The sequence below is a fragment of the Oenanthe melanoleuca genome, chromosome 2 (assembly GCF_029582105.1).
Source record: "Oenanthe melanoleuca isolate GR-GAL-2019-014 chromosome 2, OMel1.0, whole genome shotgun sequence".
NCBI lineage: Eukaryota > Metazoa > Chordata > Aves > Passeriformes > Muscicapidae > Oenanthe > Oenanthe melanoleuca.
Genome location: NC_079335.1, coordinates 3,063 through 30,856, shown reverse-complemented (window position 1 = coordinate 30,856; position 27,794 = coordinate 3,063). Strand labels below are relative to the sequence as shown.

Below are 27,794 nucleotides of genomic sequence, written 5' to 3'. Positions count from 1 at the left end.
CCTTTTGGACATGCCTTAAACATGTATGAAAGGCAAAGGATGATGCAATAAAAACAAATTTCTTGAAGGAGTCATAAGTGAAATTATGAATATTCATAAAAGACTAAGAGAGAAGTCATAGTAGTTTCTTCCACAAGTTTTCATTTGAGGACATTAAACTTGGAGGCCAGCAATACCTGAAACTGTGTATCTGCAACAGCTACAAGTGAGGGATGCAGGATTTAAATTTTGGATATAAATAACATGCTGATGTTAAAAATTAATGTTAGGAGATCAAAATGTATACTTGTCAAAATAAGTGTTATACCAGAGTTAGATCACAGGAATACGATTGCTTTTGCTTTTCAATGAATTATACAGCCTTACAAACATACAAATGCCTGCACTGTCAGACTTGACAGTATTTTGGGTTTGGACAGTCTGGTTTGATGCTGCCATTTCAAATCCTTAAGTTTTGTTCACATGTGAAAACAAGGAAGTGAAGAGGATAGACTATTTAAAGTAGCACAGATAGTTAAATCTGCATAAAGATGAAGATTTTGGTTTTTCACTCTTCACTTAATATTGTTATGGTAGTGTTTAAAAAATGGTCCTGAACTGGGGAGTTGAAATGTATAAACTCCATTCAGCATTACATACAAGTAGTGCATCACAGTCTGTTCAACTAACCTTAGGGCTCTGAAATTTCTTTTACTTTATAAGTTTGAAGGCCGGAACACTGCTCTTACTTCACTTTGTGTCACCTGTATGTCACATTTTTTCCGGTATCCGAAGGCTAAATAAAATAAAACGTAAGAAACAGCACAAAATACAAAACCACGAGACAAAATCAGGCGCTTTCCCGTTCCCGTTCCCGTTCCCGTTCCGGGCCCCGCCCCCGAGCAGGCCCCGTCCCCGCCCAGTCAGGGCGTATCCCGGGGCCAGGCCCCGCCCCCGCCCCAGCAGGCCCCGCCCCCGCCCAGCCAGGCCCCGCCCCACCAAGATGGCGCCGGCGGAGAGCGGGCGGTTCTTCTGCACGGCGGGCCGCGGGCTGGAGCCCTTCCTGGCGCGGGAGGTGCGGGCGCGGCTCGGCGCCACCGAGGTGAGCGGGGACCCGGGACCGGGGACCATCTGGGCAGCCCCGACCGGGTGAGCGGGGAGCTGGAGTGGGTGGCTGCCTGGGCGCTCCGGTCCGGTCCGGGTGAGCCGGTGCCTCCCCCAGGCGCTCCGGTCCGGTCCGGATGAACGGGGTGCCGATGCCGGTGCCCCCCCCCGCTAGGCGCTCCGGTCCGGTCCGGGTGAGCCGGTGCCTTACAGGTGCTCCGGTCCGGCCCGGCTCAGCAGGAAGCCCCGGGCCCGGGAGCCGGCTCGGGGCCCGAGGGGCGCGGGGAGCCGGGGCTGCGCTGCCCGCGGCGCTCACCCGGAGCCGCCCGGCCCCGTCGCACGGGTCTCTCCCCGCAGGTGGACTGCGTCTCGGGAAAGGTGTTCTTCAGGGCGGCGGCGGGGCTCGGCGAGCTGCGGAGGCTGCGCTCCGGGGAGCGCCCGTTCCTGCTGCTGAAGAAGCACGGCCCGCTGCCGGTGTCCGGGAGCAGAGGTACGCACCGGACACGGGAAGCCTTGGTTTGAGTCCTAGTTATAGAATTTGAGGTGTTTATATTTTTTACTAGTGGCCCTGGTTCTAATTGACAGTAATCAATTCTGAAGTGTCTTTCACCCACGTGCATTTTCAGCATTTTTTTAACCTGAAAAGGGCTTTTAAATTGTTTACAATAGCTACATTCCAGCCTGTATTCTTCCGGTGCTGAATGTGTATGTGTTTTTTTTCCCCGTCAAAAAAGAGAACACCCCACCCTCCAACCAAAGTTTAGTTCTGGATCTCTTGTGTTTATTTTAACAATAAGTCTTATGTTCTGTTAAACAAAGTGAATCCTGACCTATATCTTGTGTCAATTTACTGTTAAGTATACAGCTTCCTTCTGAGTCTCAGCTGCTTGGGTCATCCCCTTTGTCTGTGTTGGAATGAGAATTTCAAGTTATATGGATTGATGTCTGCCTGTTGGCAGGTTTTTATTTGGGAGATTACCTTCAGCTTTGAGAATGAAATTTGATCATGATTTTAAAATTTTAAGTGATAACTAGAAATTTTCTAGGTAACTAGAACTTTTTTTTTTTTTTCCCTTGACCAGCTTTGAGGTATTTAAGTGAATTGGCCTCTCTGTTCCTTGTGCCTCTCTTGTAGCTACCTTAGGACTGCCCACATGTGTAAGTCTGTGTTGTAGGATTGAAGGCAGAGTGATGAATGGGAAACAGAAGTTTTCTTTCTGAAAGAATAAACTTGTTTTTGCCTGGGATGACTCAAAGTAATTAATGTTTGTATGTGTCTTTCAATTCTGGAATCCTGGGCCAAGTGCTTTCTGGGGAGGATGGTGTGGTGGGCTGGTCCCCTGTCCCTGGGAATGACTCTCACAGGTGGTCCAGTTTTCTACAGCCGCTGAATTCTTGTGCAGAATGCAACCCTTGCGTGTTTTAATCTTGGTTCTGCAGAGCTTGTAATCAGAGGGATGCTTGTGTGGCTCCTGGTGGGTATGTGGGTGCTGAGAGCTCAGCTGTGCCTGTGGTGTCAGCTGCTGGTTTCTGGATTCGCACATTAATGGAATCTGAACACAGTTGCTGCTGTTCTCAGTCTGTAGGGAAATGAAATGCTGAGGCTGGAGTACTTAACTGCTTTTTTTCTTCCAGGGAAAATGCTTCAGGAGATTAAAAGCCTTGTCATTGAGGAACCGAAATACTGGCTGGATATTATCTCTGTTTGGAGAAAGCTTCATGGAGACCAGGGGAGAACAGGTGATGTCTCTCAAGAAAATGCATTGGGTCTGAAGAGAAAGTCAGAAGAGGAGACAAATACTGCAAGTAAAAGGCAGAAAATGGAACAAGTGAGAGCAATTGTGTCTGAGGAATGTCAGGTGGAAGTTGGAGAGACCTGTGTGGCACCAGAGAGACTGAGCAGTCAGGAGTGCTGGATTGAGAGCAAGACCTCCTCAGAATTCCCTTCCAAAGGCAGTGGAGAGAATCCTGCTGTGAATGAGAAGCTTGGCTTCAGTTTCAGAGTGTCTTGTCGTTGTAGTGGAGCAATTGCCAAAACACTTACTTCACAGGTATGCTGAAGTATCTGTGTTTTAAAAGAATTCAGCAAAGGTCAACAGAGATACGTAGTTTGATTGTTATTTCAGTTGTGTTGTGTGTTCTGGAATAATAAACTGAGGTAAGCTATTTCTGTATTTTCTTAAAAAGCCCTTAGCCTGCATTCACCTTAAACAAGTGGAAATACAAAAGCTAGTTTTAATTTCTGTGCACTATTGCACTTAACGTTTTTCAAATCAATACCTTTTATTAAGGATAAGCAAAGGTAAGAGTTTGAGGTTTATGGGCCTGTGGAGGCTGAGGAGTGATCAGATAAGTTTACAGCTACTTAAAGGGCCATTGCAATGAGATTTTTTTGCTACTAAAGCTAGTACCTTGGTGAGGTGAGAAACATGAGCCTCTCTACAAGGGTGTTTGCCTAAATTTTGTGCTATGTTTGAACTTAAACTCTGAAGGTAATCAGAGCTTTCTATATGTCATGAAAGCATTAAAATAGTGAGTTGTAGTGCATTTGCAGATTTTCTCTTGGGTAATCTGTCTTAGAGCCATTGGAAATATTTTGTGCATGTGATTAAGAATTCTGAAATGGTGGCAATCACAGAATATTCTGAGTTGGAAGGACATACAAGGATCAAATCCAACTCGAGTGAATATTTTGTTGTGACTTGGTCAGGACTTGAACTTGGCCTCTCTGGCTCCAGTTGAGCATTGGTAGTTTGCCACGAGGTGTGTTTGCTTTGCCCCTCACTCACCTGCGCTGCCCTGTTGTACCTCTTCTGCTGTGAATTGTGTGAGTTGTTCTCTTAGGCAGAGTCTGTTCCCAGGGGTTTCTGAGGGTGGCGCATCCAAGGCTGTGGTCTGCAGTGTGGTGAGCTCTGTGGTTTTTGCTGCCTGTGCTGTTCCTCCCCTGCAGGAGATCGGCAGAGCCATTGGCACGGCGCTCGTGAGGCAGTGCGGGTGGCGCGCTGACCTGCGGGACCCTGACCTGGAGGTACTGCTCCTGTGTGCCTGTTGATGCTTCCAGAATCACCCTGGCACCTTTTGTTTTGTTCTCTGCTCCCTTTGCACGTGGGACTGTGACCTCTCCCTGCTGGTCTTCCTGCTGCTGAATTTACCTGGAAATCAGCTGGCGGTGCTGAGCAAAGCGTGTACGTGGCCCTTGTGTGTGTGTGCTTTCCTGAGCTCTGGAATAAACACCAGCCTGGGCCTGGATGGCAGGGGAAGCATCCATGGAGGAGGTGTGTCAGGATCCAGCACCCTCACAGGCTGCTGGACTGTGACTGTAAAAATGGAAATCACCTGAGCTGTGGGCCTGGAGGGGAAGCAAGCAAGCGCCCAGGGCGTGCTCTCAGGGAGCTGTAGTTGGAAATGCCAGTGCTGGAAGAGCCTCCCTGGGCTTGGCTGTGACCAGCAGCTGGCTTAGTGCACCCTTGCTGCTGCAGCTGCCTGGAGGCCTCCCAAAGGGCTCCTGCTCTGGGCAAGCTGTTCTCCAGCCCTGCGCCTGGCCTGTGAAAAGCCCAGCTTGTGAAAGCTGCACTCAGCACCGATGCTCAGACATCCCAGACCTGTAGAAACTCTTGAGTTCATGTGCTGGCACTGGGTGGGTTTTCCCACACTGAGCATTATGTACAGCCTTGTTGAGGCTAATACGGACTTCCTGTTCTTGCCCAGGTTTCTGCTCTGAAACTATTCAAGTGCTGAGGACTGGGATTTTTCAACAGCATCATGTTCCCCTTTGTGCTTTCTTGGGGCAGGGATTGCAGTCGTGCAAGACCTGCTTGGGAGCTCATTCTTCTTTTGTAATGCTCTCTATGGGACAGCAGTACAATTTCTTTTAGCTGCCTACATTTCTGGAAGGATTACTTACACATAACTTCTATCTGAATTGCCCCTTAGTGGCACTAGTGGGGGCAATGGTGGGATTATTTGTTTTTTGTGGGATTTGTTTTTGTTTGTTTGGTTGGTTTTTTGTTTTAGGTTTTTGTTTGGTGTGTTTTTTTCATATTTATTTATTTATTTTGTTTCATTGTACACACTGAATAATATTCTCCCACTTGCAGTAAGTGGGTTTATAACTAAAAACTCCCATGCTGTGTTAAGGAAAAATAGGCCCCCTTATAAATTCAAGTGCTTGCTCATGGGTTCCTGGCTGACAAAATCCCCTTCAGCTTGCTTAAGCATTAAATAATTTTTCAAGTGGCATTCAGATTATCTAGTGGGATGTTTTCCAGTTAATTGTTATTGTTTGTAGTGTGCATTTTTGTTCATAAAAACTGAGATCAGAAATTTGTAGAAGCATCTGTGTCTGGTTTAAATGAGTTAAAGCTATTGTTGTGTCAGTTTGAGACTTCAAAATGTTTGGGTTGTTTTTTTTCTTCTTTTAGATCTTTGTACATCTTAATGACATTCACTCTGTGGTGGGGATTCCTCTTTTCAGGTAAGTATTCTTCCCACCATATTTGTCATGGCAGTATCAGGACAGGCCAATTTTGTAATTCTTGCTGTCCACCATGAGTATTTATCTTTTGGTTTGATAGTCACTGATTGTCAAATTTGTCTTGTATCTGCCTGGATTTTCAATGAACACACAGACCAGACTTTGCAGTGAGTTATGGTTAAAAGCAGATTTCTCTGTCTCTCACTAGATCTGTCTAGTTCATTTGTTTTTTGACATTACATGGGCTTTTCTGGGTGGATCTGCTGTTGTTTTAATTAATTTTTTGTTTGTTTTGTTGCTGTCTGCAGGCTTCCATTGGCAAACAGAGAGTATATCAAAACAGCAGGACTGCGGTCAACGGTCGCATGGGCCATGGCATCTCTGGCTGAAATCAGTGTCAGTGAATGTTCCTTGCAAAGAAATGGAGTCCTGAATGAAGGGCAGGGGGGTGCTGCTCGTCAGGGCTGGAGCTGGATGCTCTGAAGGAGTGTGGTGATTTTAATACCCCATTCTCTATGTGGACAGGATCTGCCATGCTTGTCATGAGTGTGCTGTCACCTGCTGTTCTGCCAGGTCTCTGCTGTAGTTCCAGCTGCTTCTCAACAGAGCTGTTAATCCTTGTATAGATATGTCTAAGTGGCAAGATTTTTTTCACTGTCCAGTGACAGTGAGGAAATGAAACCTTGTTTGGTGTTCTTTTCCAAGGAAATGTGATCTCTTTTCACAGATTAATTTGGTACCAATATATGTCTGCAGTCCACTTCTAATTCCTCCTGATTGTCACCTCAGGCCTGTCTGTAGTGAAGCTATTGATGCTTGTTTCTATATTCCCTTACAAGCAAGTTTGACCTGAGATTATCAGTGATTGTTGTTAACCTGTGCTGGATTCAGTGGGATTATGGACATCCCTCTGTAAGCTTTGTCCTGGGTAAGGAGTCTGTCTTGCTTGGGATTCAGTCACTCCTGTGTTTTGTAGGCTGGTGCCCTTGTGCTGGATCCCATGTGTGGGCTAGGAACGATTCTGCTGGAGGCTGCCAAAGAGTGGCCTGTAAGTATCCCAGCCACAGCTGCTTGGATCTCGGCAGGGAAGCTGGTAGTTGTGCTGCAGGGTTTTCTTTCTATCAGACCAAAGTCCATTGCTGGAAAGGGGCAGCAAAACTAGTCTTTCTAGGCAGCTGCTAAAAGTGTTTTAGTACAAACATTCCCCCTGATGAATGTCCTGCAGGCTGGTGCAGCAATTGATTGATACTGCAGGGTTTGGATGAGGTAACCATGGACTTGTAGAGCTTTCCTGGGCTTATCCAGGGATCAGAGGAATGGGTGTGATGGGACAGTGTCAGCATTAGAGGCAGTAGAGCTGCTGTAGCTAACTGGGGTCTTCCTGTTAGGACATGCTCTTGATACTTCTGTCATTTCAAGTGTCTTGAGCACACCAGAACATTAAATGAGTGAAGACAGCACGTACTTCCTCCATTCCTCCATCCTCTGGATTGTGAATTGTTCTGTGTAACAGAGATACTAGCAGAGATAATAGCAGATGTCCCAGAAAGGGGGTTTTCTTGCAAGAGCTGTGCAACAAGGCAATTCTGAGAAGGGTTTATAAAATAAATAACCCAATTGTTAACAAAACTGCTTTTCTCTTTTTCTCTGAACAGGAAGCCTGTTACTGGGGTGCTGATATAAGTGATTCACAGTTAGATGGTGCAGATGGGAATATTAGAAGTGCAGGCTTAATGGATAAGATTGAGTTGCTTAAAGCTTCTGTGAAAGGTATGTCTGTAGGCTTTCCAAGTGAAATTTTTTGTGTTTCTGGGATTGTACAGGAAATGTAGGTTCTCTTGAGGGATATGTTGTAGAGCTAACTCCCAACAAATAGCTGGGTGATGACTCTGTATTGCTAGTGAAGGGATAGTTATTTCTTCTTCCTCCCTGATGTCTGCACCTGGGAACTTTGGTAAGAGTGAAGTCAGCAGAAGGCAATAAGAATTAAAATTCTCTGGCATGGAGAGTAGTTGTCTCTCTTAATGGTGAATGTTTAAATACCACAAAGAGTGTGTACCATGTGAAAGTGCTTTGTATCTTAATGGGACACAGCCAGGACAAACCCAAATAAAATGCAGCCTGTAACTTAACATTTACCAGATGAGTAATGGTGAGGACTCATTAAGCTAAATTTGAATTGTTCATGTTTTGCAGTAGGAGTATTTTGAATGGTGATGCCTTTCCCCTGTAAGAGGGAATCTGTTTGCTCTTAATTCACAGGCTAGTCTGTAGAGAAGGTAATCATTTCACGACCTTATTCTGGACCTCAAAGTCTGAGGCTAAATTATCCCTCTATGAAATTCATGACAGGCAAGCTGGCTGTTTTTCCCTGTGCATGAGTGATGAAGCATGCATAATTTTTTACTTTGCAGTATTTATTTCTTACCGTAATGGTAAGAAATACTATTTATTTTTTATAAAAATGTAGGTTTATTTCTCACTTAAAAGCTGTGTCTAAGTTTGGTTTCTATGATAATGGAAGGTACTTAGGTGCTAGCTTTTCTAAACTGAATAAGTAGTTGGTGTCTTCATCACTGGTCAAAAGCTGCTATTTCTGCATGTCTTGATCTGTGGGAGTCCAGGGTATTTCCCTGACTCCTTTGGGGATGCGAAAACCCCCATGGCAGACCCCTCTGAGACCCCCAAATGGTGCCCAAGAGCTGCAGGGGCTGGATTTAGCTCCTTGGGAGAGTTTGCCAACACTGAGGGAAGAATCGCAAAACATGAAAGTTAGCAGAGTGTAAATTAGAATATTAGAATGTAAAATAAGTAGGTTTTTAAATTGTTTATATTAAGGGCCATGTGGTCAAGATGGAGGAACCTGGGTGTGGTGGGCTCCTTCTTCCTTCTTCTTCATGTCATCCATGTTAGGGAGGCATCCTGGGAACCACAAATTGGATGGAAAAAAAACTGGACATTGTAAAGAGATTGCATAGCATTGAAAAAGGTCTGTAAACATTGTATACGTAGTTTTAGGTATAAAAGATTTGGCACAGCCCGCCCGGGGGCAGTTCTGTGATGGTCGCTTTGCAGAACAGACCTGTGTCGGGCTGATTGAAACCTTTCAGAAGATAAAATAAATAAATAGCCTTGCAACAACACAAGGTCGTCTCAAAAAGCTTTCTTGCTAAGAACTCCGAGAGAAGCCAGACTCCTGACCACCTGCATGTCCTCTCTGAGGAGGTCTCACGCCTAGAGAGACCCTCGGGGTGGGACATTGATCAGGACCGTAGGTGACATGTCCTTTCATTTGCAGATGGAATTGATACCCAGTTGTACTGCAAGTGTTGACCCAAGAATGTTCTGGGAAACATCTCCAGCTAGTTCTAGAAAAGTTGGCGTAGAATCTCAGCAGAGTTTAGGTGAGGAAGGACTGTTGGAGCTCTTTAGTCCTGTTGTCTGCTCAGGGCCGTGTCTGGTCAGTTTTGAGCACCCTGAGGGATGGGAGACTCACAGGGTCTCAGGGAGGATCTCAGCTTGGCCTGCACAGCCTGGCAGTGTGGCCAGCCTTCGTCACCACAGGCACAGTGCTGCATCTTTGTCAGGGGAGCTGACCTTTGCTGGGATGCAGAAACTCTAAGGCAACACTACAAAGACACTAGCTCTGACAGAATCCAAGTGATTCTGGCTGTAGCCAGATTCCAGGGGGGAGAAAAGGGGGGTGGAGAGGAATTTGGTATGGGTCCTTGCCATCCACAGATGAGCACTTGAACATTTGCACTAAGTGCTCACAAACTTAACTCTTCTTACGTGTTTTGCGAAATTATTTTTGTATTTGAGATATACTGTGTGTTGAGACGCAGCAGTTAATTTGGATCCATGTGATAGACCTATGGGAGAGTCTTGCTGCAGGGGCAAACTTCATCAGGAGCAGGGAATGTGCAAACTAAACAGTGCTGTCATGCGTTTGTCTCTTCCCAGTCTGCAGAGGGGTGATTGGTGGCCCCAGCAGTGTTGTTTGTGAGGGCAGGTGCAGAAGGAGCTGTGAATCTGGGTGCATAACCCAAAAAGAGCTGGCAGACAGTGTTGGAAGGGGAACGGGGCCATAGCTGCTGTGCATTTTTCAGAGTCGGAGATAAAAACCTGCCTTTATTGTGCAGCATTGCCATTGCCCTCAGAAAGCTTCGACAGTGTTATTTCGGATATTCCATTTGGGAAGAAGTTCAAGACCACGAATGATGCCCAGCTCCTACCAGATATTCTCCAGGAAATGGAGAGGTACGTGTAGCCTCTGACACGCTTTTGGGGCTTGATGGAAGTGTCACGACAGTTTGTGATCTGAGCATGCAGTCAGCTTGCTTTATTCCAAAGTCTGCAGCTCTGTGGTCTGGCCCTGTTCAGGCTGTGAAATCTCAGCCCTTTACTTTTCCCTTAGAGACTGTTGTGTTGTGTCTTGCCAGCTGTGCGTGCCGATGGCAGCACAGGCTGACAAGGAATGATCTTGTGGGAGCCATGCTCACAAATACTCTTTGCAAGGCATGATGGTGAAATATTTCTAAGCCACACTCAAAAGTATGGCAGAAAGGGGAGAGGCCTACCTGCACAAAGTTAAAGCATGAGCAGGCAAATAGAGCTATAATCCTTTTTCAGTTGAGACCTGCATGAATAAAATCGTAGACTTTCCCTTTTGAGGTTACAGCCAAGCTTTGACCAGCCTGCCTTGACAGGAAGGATCTCAGACTAGAAAAAGTGCCATGCATTTTCCTTGCTATCCAGGAGTATCTCATCAGCAACCTGGTCTGATTTTAGGTGTGTCCATTCTTACCATGTCATTTTGTGGCAGAGTTGAGCCAAACTAATAGGTGGGCTGCTTCTGACAGACAGTCCGAGCCATCTTCCCCTCTACTTCTTGCCTGAAAACAAGCCCTTTCTCTAGGACTGGTCTTCAGTGGGTGCTGATCTCACTCACCCAATGCAGGAATGTGGGGGAGAAGGCGGCGTGGCTCCACAGAATGGTGTGACAATCTTACTGTGCTTGTCTTCTTGCCTTATTAGCTCTATTGGTCTGTCCTAAGCAAAATATTCCCTTGGGAAGGTGGAGACGAGGAAGGGCCCATTATCGTGAAAGCCCCACCAGTAAAATCGTTCAAACTACTTCTGGTAAACTGAGTCAGGGTAGTATTTTTTTTCCTCTTTCAAAGCCAAGTATAATATTTGACCATATACGTAGAAAAATTAATTACAAACAATGGTTAATTTTCCTCTGCTTTCTGAGTTTGAAAGCTATTAAGAATCAGTGGAACAGGGCAGACCTTTTAAAGTTTCCAAAAGGAAGGGCCAGTTTCAGAATTACCCTACTAATCTGAGAAGCCCTTGCTGCACTGGGAGTCTGTTCCTTTGCAATCTCCAAAAACCCTAGTCCTGATGGTGTTCCTCAATCCTTGAAAGAATGCTGAGGGGAGTAAAAAATCAGTCCATCTTCCCTGCTAACCCAATAGAAAGAAGTGCTAACATCAGAAATGCTTTGGAGTCAGAATGGGGCCCTGTTCTTCCATTTAAAAAGAGGTAAGATGATGCGGGATTTAAACTCCTTTTGGAGATGCAGCTCACTGAGTTGAGCCATGACACACTCGGGTGTTTTTTTGAGTGCAGGTGGCATCTGAAGCATCAGCAGTGTTGCATTCTGCACAGGTGAAGGGATGCCAGTAAGGATTGACACCTGACCTTTATTTTTCCTGTGATTGCCAGAGTGCTTCGTGTTGGAGGGACTCTGGTGTTGCTGCTGAGCCAGGAGCTGCGCAGGTGCGTGGAAGGTTTGACCAGGTGTGCTGGAGGTGACCCTGCAGCAGCCCCAGGCGTGGATGGCAATTCTTCCTCCTCAACACAGGGGCGTGGAGAATCCCTTCTCAGCAGACGTTTCGGGTCTCTGGTGCCAGAGGGTGTCTATGCCGTGAGTCTGGGGAAGACTGATGCTTTCATACACAAATACAGGAAGGTGTCTGCTGCTGGGAGCGGGGAGCTGTCTGGGCCTGGGCCTGGGCCAAAGGGAACCTGAACCCCGAGACGCTTCAGGAGCAGCACGGCAGGACTCGGAGGAACCCCGCTGGTGCAGACAAACCCGGTGCCATCCATTAGATTGCCTCACAATCTCTGGATGTCCTAAGGCACTGTGGTTTTCTCTCTGGTTTTTAGGAGAGATGGAAGATGCCTACCAGTGTTTCAGCCAGTTCTACTGTATTGTATACAGTGAAACAGGATATAGTGTATTGTAATGAGGCAGAGTCCTCAAATCCTTGTTTAGTCAAAGCTGATTGGGAGGAGTTTCTATGGGAGAGAAGGTCTTCATTTGCAGAACTACAAAACCAGATCTGGTAGCCCATGATCTTTGGGCTGTCCACTCCAGCTCTTAATTTAAAGTAATATTCAAGCTACAGCGTTGTCTATTCTTGCTCTACTTAATGTTCAGATTGTTCTTAGGTGGAGGATAGGCAAGCCACCTGGAGTTGCTGAGAAGGAAGGGAGGACAGAAGGAGAAATAAGCAGCACTGACAGCCAGAGTTGCAGTAAGTCCCAGGTGCCTGGGCCCTGACTCTGTTTTGTCTATCCTGGGTCCTCCCTGCCCGTCTCTCCACCTCTCTCCTGCACTCCTGTGACATATTTTTTTCTTCCCTGTGCCTTTTCTCTTGATTCTTCTGTTCCATCAAAATTGGGCTTTTAGAACTGTATCAGCATTAAATAAAGGCAATACTGAAATCACTCTGTCCTTTGGGTTTTAGCATCCTTTGTACAAAAGGCTGAGATAGCAAAAAACAAAAATGATTGCATATTTTCTGTGAGAACTGAACAAAGACTTCTCACTGCTTTCCTAAGGCATGTCAATCTGCAGGAGCACTGGAAGCCTTTTGAGAAGGGAAATTTAGGATAAAATACTAAATACATTCTATATGCTTCTGTGTCAAGTTTCTGACTGAAGATCACCTTAAAGAACAGAGTTGGATTTAATAATGTTGTTTGACTTCAACAGACTTTCTTTCAAATGAGAAAGAAAAAGGCATAAAATGAATTTTTTTGGGGGGTTGAATAAAAGTGAGATGCAAATTAAGGAATTGCTTCTACCTGTAAATATTCTTGTCCTAAAGGAGCCATCAGCTCTCTATCAACTCTGTACTAAAAATTATATTTCTTTACAAACCTGTAAACCTTGCATTTTGTTTCATGAGTTCCTATGGGCAGACAGTAGGAAACCTGTGAGCCGACTGTAGCTGAGCTCAGCCGAGCCGAGTTCAGCCAAACCCAGCCGAGTTCAACTGAACTGTGCTGAGTTCAGCCGAGCCGAGCAGCACTGAGTTTGGCCAAGCCGAGCCAAGCTCTGCCAAACGCAGCGAGCGGCACCGAGTTTAGCCAAACCTAGAGGAGTGTAGCCGAGAATAGCCGAATTTATCCGAAGAGCCAAATCTGGCCTAGTTCATCCGAGCTGAGCTGTGCTGAAGAGCTGAATGTAGCCGAGTGTAGCCCATAATAGCCGAGTTCAGCCGAACATTGCGAACCGAGTTAAATGGAACCGGGCCAAGCTCCACCGAACACATGGAGCGGCACCGAGCTCGGCAGAACCCAGCTGCTGCTCTCCTGCCCGTGGAGTAGCGCAAGTGCAGTCCCTGCCCAGCGAGCTCCTGCCCGGCCCCGTGCGATGGCCGGGCCGCCCGCGGGACTTGGTGCAGGAAAACAGCGAGCTCTGCGTGTTTAAGGTCAGGCGGCCCCGCTTTCCCTGCGCGGCGTCTCTTGCCAAGCTCAACCAACCAAGTGGTACTGAGTTTGGCCAAACCAAGTCTAACAGACTTCTGTTGAATCTAGGCGAGATAAGCCAAACTGAGACAAATCCAGCTGTACCAAACTGAGCTCAGGCGAGCTGACCGAGCTCAGCCGCACCGAGCCATCTTCAGCCCATCCCAACCATATTTAGCCGAGCCCAGCCGAACCTAGACGAGCTCACCCAAACCGACCCTGAGTTCGACCAAACCCAGCCGAAGTAGATGAGCTTAGAAGATATGAAATTCTGCTGAACTTGTATTTTCTGATGTGTAAAGTGACAAGGACTCTGCTGAATTTCAGCACACGAGCGAGAACAGCAGCAAAAGCTCCACCTGAAGTTAATTTACCCCCTTGGAGCCAGCCAACATCACAAAAGGCAAAGAGAGTGACAGTAGGTAGGCAATACTATTTATTGTTTTCTTCCACCACACCTTGGTTGCTTTCTTTTTAAAAACATTACTGACACCTTGAACATGTTCCACAGCATTCCCAAACTTCAAACAGCTGGGACCGCACTGTGATTCCAACACATTCCGGTGGCAAGTGCTCTGTCCCGGCAGCTTTCCTGGATGCTCTCATGGCCATTAATTAGTGCGAGTGCAGTCACTGCCTAATGAATTCCTGTCCGACTCTGCACTCCCGTTCGTAGCTGTGCTGAAAAGAGTGAGAAGGAGGTGTCTTTACAAACAAACAGTGGGCCTGCTGGTAGATAAACCCAGATACTGATAGGTGAAAGAAGTAATGACTGGAACCATCAATTCCAGAGGAATTCCACTAATTGACACAGACTGTTGCTCACCCAAGGCCGTGCTAAGTTCCTGGACTTAGAGGCAAAGAACAAGAAACACAAAAAGCAGGGGTAGGGAAGGAAATGCACATTAGAACAGGGTCTGTATTAGGCGATTCGGGAAATCTGTACTTTTCAAGCACCTCAGCCAATGGGGAAGAGAGAAAGAAATGTGGCTGGGAAATTAGGATAAAAAGGAGGCTGCGTACTCCAACAGCTTGAGAGACCGCATGGGAAAAGCCCATGGCCTTTCCCTTTATTTGAATGAAGTTACAGGACTCCTCTGTCTCTTTTTTGGACACGAACCTCTGGTGTTTGTGGATTAATTTTCCTGACAATGCGATGGCCGGGCCGCCCGCGGGACTCGGTGCCAGGAAAACAGCGAGAGGCGCTTTCCCCGCTCAGGAGCCGAGCGGGACTCCGGGGAACCCAGCGAGCGGCACCGAGCTCGGCCGAACCGAACCGAGCCGAGCGGGACTCCGGGGAACCCAGCGAGCGGCACCGAGCTCGGCCGAACCGAACCGAGCCGAGCGGGGCTCCGGGGAACCCAGCGAGCGGCACCGAGCTCGGCCGAACCGAACCGAGCCGAGCGGGGCTCCGGGGAGCGCAGCGAGCGGCACCGAGCTCGGCCGAACGGAGCCGAGTTCAGCCGAACCGAACCGAGCTCTGCCGAACCGAGCCGGGCTCCGGGGAGCGCAGCGAGCGGCACCGAGTTCAGCCGAACCGAACCGAGCTCTGCCGAACCGAGCCGGGCTCCGGGGAGCGCAGCGAGCGGCACCGAGCTCGGCCGAACGCAGCCGAGCTCTGCCGAACGCAGCGAACGCCACCCAGTTCAGGCGAACCGAGCCGAGTAATTAAAAAAGCAGAAGCAAACCCTCAAAGTCTGAGCAGCAGACCCAGCAAAGGTAGGCAAGTTTGGCATTTTCTTTGCTATGCTGTGAGTGTATTCAAGACATATTTCCTCTTTGTTTGACAGAAGCAAGACAAAAAAAAATTCTTACCAAAGCAGGATGTTTTTCTCTCCAGTCTATCAAGTAGCTAAATACCACCAGTTAGCTATCCGTATTTTAAAATCAGCTGGAGAACTTGCATCCCCGAGGCCTGGGGACTGTCTGAGGAGAACTGTGGCCAACTCTGTTAATTGTTGAGCTCCTCTGGAACAGCAGAGAGGTTGGAGGAGGCTGGAAGAGTTCCAGTGTCCAGGTACCCAAAGAGACTGACCTGGACAAGCTAGGTCACATTTAGGCAGTGCTGCGACTGACCCCTGCCCAGGCAAAATCACAGAACTAGAGCTGAGATAAGGTACAAATGAAACAGTCTTTCAAAGAACAGGGAAGCCAATTCCAGACTCTGTGGGTTTGGACAGACAAGTACAGTGACAATGTCTGATGTCATTTTTTGAGGGAAGTGGGATTTGAAGGATAAAGGCAGCTGCACATCTGTGATTTCCTATGAGGGTGGTCATACACCATCACATCCAAATACTGAATGGAATTTCTTACTGCAAGAGATCTGTCTGGAGCCAGCAGGGAGCCTTGGGGACCTTGATTGAGCCTCTCTGAGAGCAAGAAACATGGATGAGGGATGAGACACAGATCTTCTAACTCTCTAGGCATCCAACTTGGGTTTCTCTCCAACATTACACCATCTGGTAGGAAAGTGATAGCCAGAAGATTTGTGTTGTGCATGGCTATCAGGAATGCACAGCCTCCAGTGAAATGCATGGGACACCTGGAAGGAGCTCAACCTGTCCTCTTTGCATGGTGTGAAGTTCCAGCCTTGGCCAGGAACCATCTCCAGCCACAAACCCTTATTTTTTTGTATCGTTTTGGATGTTAATACACATCATTGAAGCAAATGTTAATGCTCTGCATCCCAGCAGTATGATCATCAGCTGCCTTAGCAGGTTTGAAATCACTGGTCCCATGCTCCAGATCTTTTGTTTTATTTCTGTGGGATAGTGCAGTGCTGACAAAAGGGACTGGGACATGGATACCTCACTGCAGGGCTTGTACAGGCATCAGCCTCTCCCAAACATCCATCAAAATTGGCACCAAGTCATTTGGTATTGCAGAGAAGCGTATGGTGTAATCAGATCATGGATTCAGGTCCAGGACCTCTCAGTGTCTAAGGATTCCCCTGTGGCATAAGTAAACAGTGCTGTTGCATAGGCCTTTGGGAAGACACTGACAGTGACTTGTTTCTGTGCAGATGTGCAGGTAAGAACAAGGCACTCTGCTGTGGAGGGTGGTGTGCCCTTGCCAAGAGAGTTAACCCTTGGTGTTACACAGTGGGGGAAGAGGTGGGTGTCATGCATAGCCAAAATTGCATCCACACTGCATCAAAAGAGGTGATGGGGGGGGAGGAATCTGCCAAGGCAGGTGGGATTCTGCTCCTCTCCCCCACTCTGGTGAGACCCCCACCTCCAGAGCTGCCCCAGCCCTGGGGTCCAGCACAAGAAATATCTGGAGCTGTTGGAAGAAGTGCAGAGGAAGCCATAGAGATGCTCTGAAGGGTAAAGCCCCTCAGCTCTGGAGCCAGGCTGGGAAAGCTGGAGGTGTTCACCTGCAGAAGGCTCCAGGGAGACCTTAGAGCCCCTTCCAGGGCCTAAAGGGGCTCCAGGAGAGCTGGAGAGAGACTTGGGATAAGGGATGGGGGGGACAGGACAGGGGGAATGGCTTAACACTGCCAGAGGGCAGGGTTTGATGGGATGTTGGGGAGGAAATCTTGGCTGTGAGGGTGGAGAGGCCCTGGCACAGGGTGCTGGAGAAGCTGCCTCCCCTCCCCAGGATGTGGGCGAGCTGGGAGAGCACACAGGGTCCTGTATGTTCCTTGGCTTGACAGAGATGGATAAGCACAGAAATGATGAAGGTAAAAGTTCTCCTGCCTTGACCAGTGACGTAAGTGTGCATTTGTTGGGTGAGTGTATCAGATTATCATAGGAAAAGAGACATGAGGTTTCCATACAGATATTGGATGGTTGTCATGCCAAGGGCAGTGGGTGGGTGACACTGCAGAGAGGATGAGAGAGCAGGGGGGTGCAAGTTTACACTAGTGGCTTCTTCCAGACACTCTGAGATTTTCATGTGCACAGATTTTTCCTACCAGTTTTTTAGGAAGAGTAAGTTTTTGGTAACATGCCTCTTCTACCCTGCAGTTTCATGTCCATTTCCATGTCTGTTGTGTTGTTAGTCTGCCTCCTGCTTTGTGGTTTATTTGGGTAAACTGCCTTTTTGTTTTTGTTACCTTTTGTGAGCATGCCAGAGGCTCTAGGGAGCCAATAAATGAGACTATTAGTGCTCCTTTTGACTGCTGTTTCCCCTCTGCGTGTTTGTGACCTAATCCTGAATCTCTGCCCAACCTGCTGAGCTGAATTTTCTGCGTCCTGATCTGATAAAGGAGGAGCAGTGGGCAAATGCATTAGGAGGAACAGTGGGTCAAGAGACACTCTAACCAAATACTGACAGAAAAAGTATCACCTCTGTGTAGTTATAAACATTGTGCGTCATTACTGGATCACTCGAGGCAGTGAACGTTTCCTGCAGGTTATTTTTTCCCACCAGTATCTACTTACTTTATCCCTGGTTATACTTACTTTGCTGGCGTTGATCCAGAGCAGGACATACACAGTAGAATAAGGAAAAGAAAGGTCACAAATGCAGCAAGGCCGACCCAAAAGGCAATGACGATGGAGTCTGTGGACACAGCACAGTAATTCGGTCATGTGCATTTTTCATGGCAAAAATAAAACACAGCAAGATGGTTTATCATCTCCACTAAAGGTGTGCCATTTGATTCATTCAGTTTCTCCTTTCAGAGAGAGGAATCTAAGTGCCAATTTGTTAAAGGTCTTGTGAGCCTCCTCACAGTGGATGGTAACAGGGATGAGGGAGGGGTTGGGAAAAGCCTCCAGAGTGTTGTGATGACTAGAACTGTGTAGATATTTGAATATGGTTCCTTTTACACAACCACAGTGCAGGAAGCCTGAGTGGTTGCTGCCTAATCCTGCAGGCCCTCAGGAAGGGAATTCCAGCCTTGAAAGCATTTTATACCAAGAGAAAGAGCAAGGGAAGTTTGTTGCCAAGTCCCTGTGACACTCCTAGCACACCAGTGCAGTGGGAAAGAATGTGCCCCTTGCCCTGTTCAGCTGCAGTGCCCCTGCAACCACCATAAAATACTGCAAGATATTGCCTGCTTTGCCAGGAGCAAACTCTTTCCTTAAGGAAGAAGAGGATTCCCCGTGCCAAAGTGTGTTCTCAGTTGGTTTAGTGGAGTGTGAGGTGCCTGGGGGAGCAAAGGGAGCTGCTCTTTCTTGAAGGCTACAGCGCTGTGCCAGTTATTGCCTGAGCTTTGGGCTCTGAGGGAGGGGATGAATCTGCTCCTGCTCCCACAGCACATTTGGCCAGTGTTCAAAAATGCCCCTTCCTGGGATCACTGTGGTGGTGGTGGCCTTGGGAAGTTTGGGATCTGCCCTGGATTCACAGCCGGTGACTCACTTTAGATGAGGTGGAAAAAGAAGGGTCACTGACTCCAGAGACAAATATTGACCAAGATAAAATAAATCTTCCCTCTGAAAGTACAGAAAACATTGTGTTCTTTGAAACAGGTCCAGTATGTTTGATTGAGTGTTTCTTTGTGAAAAAGTTCAGTATGTGTTGGCATCAAAGCCACAAAGAGATTAAGGGAATTAGTCCAGCTCCTTTAAAACTCAAAACTAGAGCTGGCCAGCTGTACGCTTATCAGAAACCTGAGTTTTGGCTGGGCTACTGAGAAATATCAGTGGGGAGGGGCAGCTTATTTTATTCTTCCTTTTCCCAGGGACATTTTGAAAAACCCAAAGTTTTGAAGTGTTCCATGCCATTGGGACAGAAATTAAGAGTTTGGATTTATAGAATTCCCTATCAGAGCTGGTTTTGCTTTTTCTTTTAAAAACAGTTTAAATACATTTCATGGAATTCACTGAAGCTAAATAAATTGGCTCCAGGGCTCAGGTGGACCTTGAAGCAAAATTTCCTGGGTTTAAATTCTGCAACAGGTATTTTTTTAAAACTTGAATAACATATTTTTATATCTTACCAATCTAAAAAAAGCTTTCATATTGCTAAATTTTGCCATCACTTTTTGTGCATGTGTGTGTGCATGTTTTTAAATAGCCTACAAGTTCATGGACCAATTAAGATTTTTCATTATTTTCGTACAAAATTGAGAGACATGCTCAACTTTACAAATAGAAAGCAAGACCATGGCTTTTTATCTGGGTTTATCTTTTTATCTGGGTTTAGATTCATTTTCATGAGACAAATTCAGTCTCACAAAGTTTCAGGGACCAGCCACACAACAGAGGAAAAGAAGTGCAGAGATTCAGATATTTTTTATTGAAAAAAATATAAAAACCTTCGCAGGCACAACTGAAGTAGGGAACTGCAATCCCATCCTGGGTTTAGGGCGACTGTGCAGTTCCCTTGGGCTGCCCCAGCAATGGCCCTGAGCACATGAAGCCAATAATCCCAGAGGCGGCTTCTCGTGGTAAAAAATGTAAATATTATGCCAGGACAGGAAAACCTGCAAGGTACATTCATTGCTTGACTGGTGCTTTTACTCAAAATGAGGAGAAAACCTAACCAGCTGTGGAATCATTTCCCTTGGTGTTTTCACTAGAACTTGCAATCCACTGTTCTTCTATTGGTATTTGGAGAAGGAAGAATAATAGTACCAAAAGGATGCAGCCTCTATTCCTCCTAGGCTGCTGACATGGAAAAATGTATATTTTCATCTCTTTTGAATATAAAAATGCCTGAAAGGTGGCAGACTTCTCTTCTTTAGGGGGAGAGAACAAGTGGGACAAAAAACTAAATACAAGATCAGTTTACCTTGCTTTTTAAGGGAAATAAGTCTGATGAGATCATTCATAAGCACATATGGGGTAATTTCCTCCTCAGAATTGGCAACAAATTTAAATTAAATTTAACAGAGGGTGAACATCTTTTCTCAGAAGCTCAGTTTCTACAAATTTCAAGAAAACAGGCAGCTGAAGAAAGAGAAATCTTATTAATTGCCAGGGAGGGAAGTGCTATAACACAAACATCATCTCTGTTATCCACCAGGTGATCCAAATGGTAGAAAAATGTCATTAAGGAGGAAACAGGGGAAAGTTTAATCCTGATTTTTGGGTTTTGCTATGCCAGCCACATGCCAGAGACTTACATCTAGCTTAGCTAAGCAGTTTGGGATTTCCCTGGTGGAATTTACCCTGGGGGTAATAATCTGCCCTGACTTTAAAATTAAGAGAATCAGAGGAGCTGTCCATAACTTGCCTGGTCCCAGCAGCACCAAATCTTGCTCTACAGCATTAAAGAGCAAGATTTTCTGTGTGGAAGGGTGTGGATATTCACACCACTTTCTTTAAGGTGTGGTGCTCTAAGTTCGGAGGCAATAAACCCTCAGGTGATCTGAATGCACGGAAAAAAACTTTTCTAGAGGTGGTGCAGGGTCAGTTTCTGCTCCTTTTTCCTACTGCTGTCCAAGAAAGAGAAGGACAAGCAGCTCCTAACACAGGCTAATTCAACCTTCGCCATCAGAAAGGCAGTTTCTTGCATTGTTAGAGAGAGAGACATGAAGATGTTCTGAAAGGCCGTCACATTTTCCTGGAATATATAATAATTTCACTGCAATAACCTTGGGAAAAACAATTTTAGTCTCTGAAACCACATCTGAACAGTTGCAGCCATCTTCAGTAAACTAAACTGCAATGAGTAAAGCCCAGAGCTTTGGTAATTAACTGAAGATACAGCCTCAGGCAGAGGCTTGACAAAAATCAAGGGAAAGCACTGCCTGCAGCATAAATGACTCCAGAGCACCTTACCTGCTCTCCCTTGGTCTTTGTCAGTCCATCCACCACCCTTGGTTAATCCACCCTGATGCAGCTTATAATTTACTTTAGCAACACCTAACCACTGCAGTTATATTAGAAAAACCAAAATCATTTGCCACTGTAAGTAGCCATAAAAAGACACTGCTGTTTCACTGTGCAAAGCCAGGTGTGAAATGCAACGAGCTATTGCAAGGTGAGTTGGGTGAATGCTACTTCATATCCTTTGAAAATAAAATGCAAAGCCCAGCAGAGTCAGTTTCCATAGCAGCAAAGCATTAGCACAATAATAGATATTATTGCTTTATTAGCTCAGCAGCACTAAATCAAAGGAAGAAAGATAAAAGAACATGTTTGCAGCTTATTGTTCCTGGCTAGAGGAAACATACATTTCCTTTACTAAAAGTCTGAATGTTTACCAGTGGCAATGTCAGCCTTGTCCCAAGATGAAAACAAAACCATGTCAGTGAGATAAGCTGTGCAACATTTTCCCTGTGCTAGATTAGCACCTACTATTCCCCAATACTTACATTTATTAACCTCCAACTTGCTTCCATCTACTGGAATTGGATCTATGTAATCCCAGTAATATTCATAAGACCAGAAATACTCAGAGGAGTTTGTCCTGTTAGCCATGTCAGTGGTGCCTTTTAAGCCAGCTCAGAACTCCGACCCACTGCTTTGCTTCATTGTACTTCAGCGCCCTCAGAAAGAGAATTGCACAACTGATGCCTGTGCCAATCACTCTGGGGTCCCGCAGCTCAAGGACTGCCTTGGGACTGAAAACATCTAGTGGCAATGAGTAATAATGTATGGCACAGATGTAAGAGCAGCCCTGAAAATGCAATCTTCGCTTCTTGCCAGACACTCATGTTATTCCTCAGCATGTTTTCAAGTGCAATGCGTGTCCCGTAACCTAGGGACAGGGTGGACAAGTGCCAGCTGGGTCACAAACCCTTCTCTCGGAGCAATGCACTGTTCCTGGGCGCTCCTGAGCACAGCTGGGCTGAAAAACATTCCTGAATGTATCTGGGTGGGAAGGGCTGTGGTCTGGAGGGGCCACACCGGGAGTGGCCGAGGGCGCTTGGCCTGTTCAGCCCGGAGGAGGCTGAGGTCAGAGCTCGCCGGGGCTGCATCTCCTCCCGAGAGGCAGCTCCGGTCTCTGCTCCATGTGGGAGACAGGGACAGGACCCAGGGAACGGCTGGAGCTGTGTCTGGAGGGGTTTATGTTGGATACCAGGGAAAGGTTCTTCGCCCGAGGGTGCTGGGCACTGCCCAGGCTCCCCAGGGAACGGGCACGGCCCCACAGAGCTCCAGGAGCGTTTGGACAGCGCTGCCAGGGTGCGATTGTCGGGGTGTCCGTGCAGGGCCAGGGGTTGGACTGGATGGCGCTTGTGAGGCCCTGCCAGCTCAGGACGTTTTCTGAATGAGATGTGACTTGATAAAACGCTTCGTATATGAGGGTGTATTGGAATAAGCACACCCTTCTCTTTGGTTCCGTGACCGCACGAGGTCCAAACGCCCCACGGGCGGTGCGGGGGCGACTCCGGGGCAGCCCTCGGCGAGCGGGCGATCTCTCGCCAGGGCCCAGGAGCGGTCCCGGGCCGGGCTCAGGAGCGGTTCGGGGGGCAGGCCTCAGGAGCGGTCCCGGGCCAGGCCCCAGGAGCGGGCGATCTCTGGCCAGGGCCCAGGAGCCGGGCTCAGGAGCGGTCCCGGGCCGAGCCCCAGGAGCGGTCCCGGGCCAAGTTCAGGAGCGGTTCGTGGGGCAGGCCCCAGGGGCGGGCGATCTCTGGCCAGGGCCCAGGAGCGGTCCCGGGCCGGGCTCAGGAGCGGTTCCGGGCCAGACCCCAGGAGCGGTTCCGGGGCAGCCCTCGGCGGGCGGGCTGCTCCGGGGCGGTGTCCGGTGTCACTGCCGCTTCCTCGGCGGGCGATTCGAAGGCGATGTCGGGAAGCAGGGCCGCTGCCGCTCCCTCGGCGGGCGGGCGGGACACGATGGCGCTGTGCTCGGATCTGGAGTCCTCGCTGTCGCCGCTGGAGGCGGGCGGCGGCCGGGCCGAGCAGCAGCAGGAGCAGCAGGGGGACGCAGCCCCCATGCCCATGGTGTTTATGTGCGGCGGCTGCAGGCGGCCCGTGGGCGACACCACGAGCTGGGAGTTCAATGACGAGGAGAGCGGCTGCATCGTGCTGCGCAGTGAGTGCCGGCCCTGCCATCCCGGCGCGACCCCGCGGTCACTGCCTCCCTCCTTCCTTCTCTCCCTCCCTCGTTCTCTCCCTCCCTCGATCTCTCCCTCATTCTCTCCCTCCCTTCCTCCCTCATTCTCTCCCTCCCTCCCTCCCTCATTCTCTCCCTCCTTCTCTCCCTCTCTCCCGCTGCAGGTGCGGCCGCCAGCGTCACCGTAGACCCGGAGCGGAAGCTCTCGATGCTCCCCGGCGAGTACGGATGGTGAGCGCCGGTCCTGGCTGGGCACAGTGCCGGGGCACTGAGAGGTTCCCGGAGAAGGCGCTGAGGACAAGCCCGGTCAAGGGCCCGGAGCGCTCGTGTGCCCCCGAGAGCCCCTGGAACACTTACTTTGAGTGGTCTGCACGTTCTGCTTATTGCCTAAGGCAGCAGGATTTCTCCCAAGGACATGTCGTGATAGACAAGGGGAATGGCCTTAGGATGAAGGAAAGCAGTTTTAGATTAAATATCAGGAAGAAATTGTTTCCTGGGAGAGTGTGGAGGCCCTGGTACAGGGTGCACAGAAAAGCTGTGGCTGCCCCTGGATGCCTGGAAGTGTCCAAGGCCAGGCTGGATGGAGCTTGGAGCAAACTGGGATAGTGAAAGGTGTCCCTGCCTATGGCAAGGGGTGGAGTGGGATGAGCTTTGAGGTCCCTTCCACAGTTTAGTGATTCTGATGGTCTTGCTGAGGTCAGTCAGCCTAAGAAGCTGTTGCAAAATCAGGCTGAAAGATGACTGCTCATAATTTACACTGTGTAAAGCAAGAATGAATGCTTAAAAAAAATTCTAATGCATTATTTTGTTTTAGGAAAGGGAGGAGTAGAAGTGCTTCCTTTTATTTTCTTCTGAATAGATGTTATTTCTTACTTACAGCATGGTACAAACCTTATTCTGCTCTGGCTGCTCAAGGACACTTGGCAGCATCTACAGGTGCACTCCAAGGCATCTCGACTACAAGAGAGATTTGTTCTGTTTCAGTGTTGACTCTGTTGAAAGGTAAATGCTGAATGTTTATGGGTCAGCCTGCCAGCTCCACTTCACTCACCAGGCATTGCACTGAGGGTGCTTCTGTTATACTCTGGCAAGTCTAGAGGCAGCTTTTTCTGCTGCTCTGTCCCAGAGTGGTTTTCTGTACAGCTGCTGTTGGCATCATAGTACTCAGCTGTGAGGAACCTGTGTAAGGCAAATCCTGGGAAAAAAACAAAACAAAACAACATGGTCTGCCTTTTGTATGAGAAATTGCATTCCAGCCAAGAAAATATCACCAGGCCCAGGGCATGGGAGGGTTCCTTCTCATTGATCAGAAGAGTACACAAACCAAGCACCAAATAAGCCTGGCTGCAGCCTGTAAGGGGTCAGCATTGTCAGCAGCAAGTGTGGCCAGAGGGGCTCAGGCAGAACTTGGGGTGGGTCTGACCTGTACTGCCCACATCTACTCTGTCCTTGCTAAGGTGGGCAAAGGCAAATCTGACAAGTGAGTATGTGCTTGAGACTCTCAGCTGTTTTCAAATCTGTCTGGAAAATGAAAGTGTGCTTCGGTTTAGGTGTTTATGGTACTTAAAAGTGGTCTTAAAGTATTCTTCCATAACTATATCCTGAATTTAGGCTCCATGTCGCAATTCTTTTATGCAAGCATTGTTTTAATAGACAGTGATTGTTCATCTGGACTAGTTTTAATATCTCTGTCTTTTTCTGAAGTTCCCATTTATTTTGCTGTATTGCTGTGGATGTTCACCTTCCAACTCTGGACAGTGGTTTTGGGGTTTTTTTCTTCATTCCAGAGATATGATACGTTGGTGTTTTTCCACAGCAGTCAAATTCTCTGAAGCACTAACCTGGCTGCACAATGGCGCTTTCTTGGAGAGTAATGCTGCTTCTCCTAGCCAGTGCTGCACTTGTTGCAATTTTTCATTGTATCCTGTAGCCCCAGAATCCGTGGCTGTCTCTCAGGGCTCTAAAGCAGTGCTGTGTTTGGGTTTTTGGCTTCAGAGTAGGAAGTACATGACCTAAACTGTGGCATCTCAGCTATATTCTAGGAACCACAGAAAAGCAAGCTGTTATTCATGAGGAGCCCCTTACTCTTGAAAGTCGAGCTGTCTTCCAAGAGGAGCTGCAAAGGGTGAGATTTGACGTTATCTCATTCTTTGTTTAAATCACCTCTGTGAAACCTTAATGTGCTTCAATAATTTCTGAGAATAGCTTATTTCACCTAGAGCGATTCCTTGCATTGTAACATGCACTGGATGCCTTCGTGTCATTGGTATCCTGTATTATGCAAGATTTTCAGTAGCTTTTCCTTCAATTTTCATGGTAATTAGCATTTTCTGTTTATTGAGCACAGCATTAGGTTCATATTTATGTCTCAGTAATTTGGTATGTTGTTTCTAGTTAGTTCTGATTCACATCTCCAGATCTTCACTTAACTTTTAGTCATGTTTCTTCTGCCTTTTGTACAAATGGACTTAATGCTTTTGCTGTAACTTTGTATTGAAATATTACATCATAAATCAAGTTGATGTTTTGCTCTACTAAAATCTTGTGACTGCAGGTAGGAAGAGCTGTGAGCAAAGTGTAAGGAAGTGGACTGTGGAAGCTGAAGGTTGTCCAGCAAAAGCTGAGTGTGGCGCTCTGACAGTGACCAAGGCTGGAAAAAGTTACTGTGTGCACAGTGAATATTGGAGTGGGGCGAGGTGTCAAAGTATGAAAGTAGCAGGGGAAGAATCACATGAAAAGAGTTGGTGATGTGCGATCAGATCTGAGCCCTCTCTGATGACCAAACGTGCTCTTTGTGTTGTCAATATCTGTGTGTAACCAAGTGCCTTTCCCTGGTTATTTTGCAGGTAGATATGATAGTCAGAGCTCTGGAGACAAAACTGAGCACTATTGAGTCTCGTGTGGCTGCTCTGCACGGGCCGGTCTGAGAGGAAATGCAAGTTGAGCTGCAGGACAATGGCCAAGGTGAAACTTGGCTCTGGAATCCTCTGGGGTCTGTGGGGACATTGCAAAGATGGGAAAGGGCTGCAGGCCACGGGTGGAGCGGTGCTGACCCATGCTGTGTCCCAGCCAAAGATTTCTTCTGATGTCCCTTGAGATGACACCCCAGGGTTTTTTTCTGAATAAGGACTTCTGATCAGGCAGTCTGTAGTCTCCTGATGTAATGTAAATATTTATTTCAGTTTTTGTCCCTGGAAGCAAAGCATTTATCCCCTGATTATTCCCTGCTATTCAGTATCTGCTGAACTGGGTGTGCATTTTCCTAAGCTAATAGAAAACCTCCCTGTGACTCTGTAATTTCCAAAGGAACAACATGAAGTCACTTTTCTTTTTCTTTTCTCTATAGCTTTAGCTTGACTCATGCTCAAAGACAGTAATGACTCCATTGCTATATGTGGTTAATTGTTACTTTGGTGGGGGATTTGCAAGTTCGGGGCTAAAATATGGTGTAAGAAAAGGCTTTTCTTGTAGCATTAGATAAATGCTTTTCCATGAGGTGTTGAAGGTCAGTTATTTTACAGCTTCAAAGGGAGGAAACGAAACCAGGCTGATGGTGACACTCCTTTCAGCAAGGCTTGGTATATATTTGAGCAGTTAATTCAGCAGGGTTTTTTGTGTTAATGCTGCTGTTTTGGTTGTGTTTGATTTTCTGTACATTTGACTAATTGTCAGTGTTTCTCATAGAGTAGGAGTGTTCCACCTAGTGTTTTTCACTAAAAGCAAGCAATTGTGGTATAAAGCAAGAATAATCTCAAAAAGTGATTGGGGTTTTGTTTTGGATTTGGCTTTAACTTGGAATGAATATCCCCATTCTGCCCCATTGGTAGGCACTGTTTCTCTTAGAAAAGCTTCTACCCCCCACTGCCCTGTTTTGAAGCAGTGCTCCAGTTTAGCCTGCAGTGATGTGTTTTGCATCCTTTTCTATTCAGGTAACTAAAACATTTTGTTATTGCCATACCTGCCACAGGAGCTCACATTACTTCAGTGTAATTTGTGATGCAGCTGGGAGGAGAGGGAAGGATTGGGAGAGAACTCAGAATTTCAAGCGTGACTGAAGAAAGCTCAGATTGCAAAAAGGGAAACGTGTGCCCGAATTGACTCAAAGTGGTGTTGCTGTCTGTTCTTGTTCAAGTATGTCTTCTGAAAATGAGACCATTCTTTCAATTGTGCTGTGCTAAACACTTCTCACTTCTCCCAATGCCAGGAAACAGATGAAGCTTGAAGAAACTTGGAGAAATTTGTACGTGTGAAAACAAGCTGCTCTCTCTTCAGAGAGCTGTTCTCTCTTCAGAGCAAGGTGTTTGATGTTAGTTGGCAATAAAGGTTCTGTGTTTTCTCCTACTCATCTTGCTCAGTCTCAAAGTCACTGTACGATTTCCAAAGAACCTGCAACACAGAAGCCTCTCCTCATGTTCATTCTGATCACATGGAGATACTGGCAGGGGAAGGGAACAGATGGAGGTGAAATTTCCCTGAGAAAAGGTGGGGAGATCAGGGTATTCACTGGCAGCACAGTGACTGCACCGTGACTGTGTTTCTTTGTCCCTGTCACTGTCCCTTTGCCTGTACCTGTGTGCAC

The 27,794-nt window shown here is 47.3% G+C and overlaps 2 protein-coding genes and 1 long non-coding RNA gene across 5 annotated transcripts; 2 read left to right on the top strand and 1 right to left on the bottom strand.

The window, feature by feature from the left end:
* Positions 1 to 956: 956 nt before the first annotated feature.
* On the top strand, positions 957 to 12,738 carry THUMPD2 (THUMP domain containing 2). 3 transcript variants are annotated; one of them, XM_056484661.1, is made up of 11 exons: positions 974 to 1,081; positions 1,441 to 1,573; positions 2,719 to 3,134; positions 4,034 to 4,111; positions 5,505 to 5,557; positions 5,866 to 5,953; positions 6,534 to 6,605; positions 7,213 to 7,327; positions 9,700 to 9,817; positions 11,288 to 11,341; positions 11,427 to 12,738. In XM_056484661.1, exons 1-11 carry the CDS (start codon positions 983 to 985, stop codon positions 11,491 to 11,493), a joined length of 1,293 nt encoding a protein of 430 aa, XP_056340636.1. In that variant the 5' UTR covers positions 974 to 982; the 3' UTR covers positions 11,494 to 12,738. The 3 variants fall into 3 exon arrangements, with proteins under 3 accessions (XP_056340634.1, XP_056340636.1, XP_056340635.1); XM_056484659.1 differs by having other exon boundaries at positions 957 to 1,081; positions 11,288 to 12,738; XM_056484660.1 differs by lacking the exon at positions 4,034 to 4,111 and having other exon boundaries at positions 11,288 to 12,738.
* A 992-nt stretch (positions 12,739 to 13,730) lies between these two features.
* LOC130250049 (uncharacterized) lies at positions 13,731 to 22,806 on the bottom strand. Its single transcript, XR_008839887.1, has 3 exons — positions 21,534 to 22,806; positions 17,731 to 17,830; positions 13,731 to 14,002 (listed from the first exon to the last, which is right to left on the bottom strand). It is a non-coding gene; the product is annotated as an uncharacterized LOC130250049 (long non-coding RNA).
* On the top strand, positions 22,804 to 27,556 carry LOC130250047 (protein Mis18-alpha-like). The gene is made up of 6 exons (XM_056485361.1): positions 22,804 to 23,194; positions 23,380 to 23,446; positions 24,095 to 24,217; positions 25,247 to 25,340; positions 26,062 to 26,179; positions 27,420 to 27,556. Exons 1-5 carry the CDS (start codon positions 22,945 to 22,947, stop codon positions 26,140 to 26,142), a joined length of 615 nt encoding a protein of 204 aa, XP_056341336.1. The 5' UTR covers positions 22,804 to 22,944; the 3' UTR covers positions 26,143 to 26,179; positions 27,420 to 27,556.
* The last annotated feature ends 238 nt before the right edge of the window (positions 27,557 to 27,794 follow it).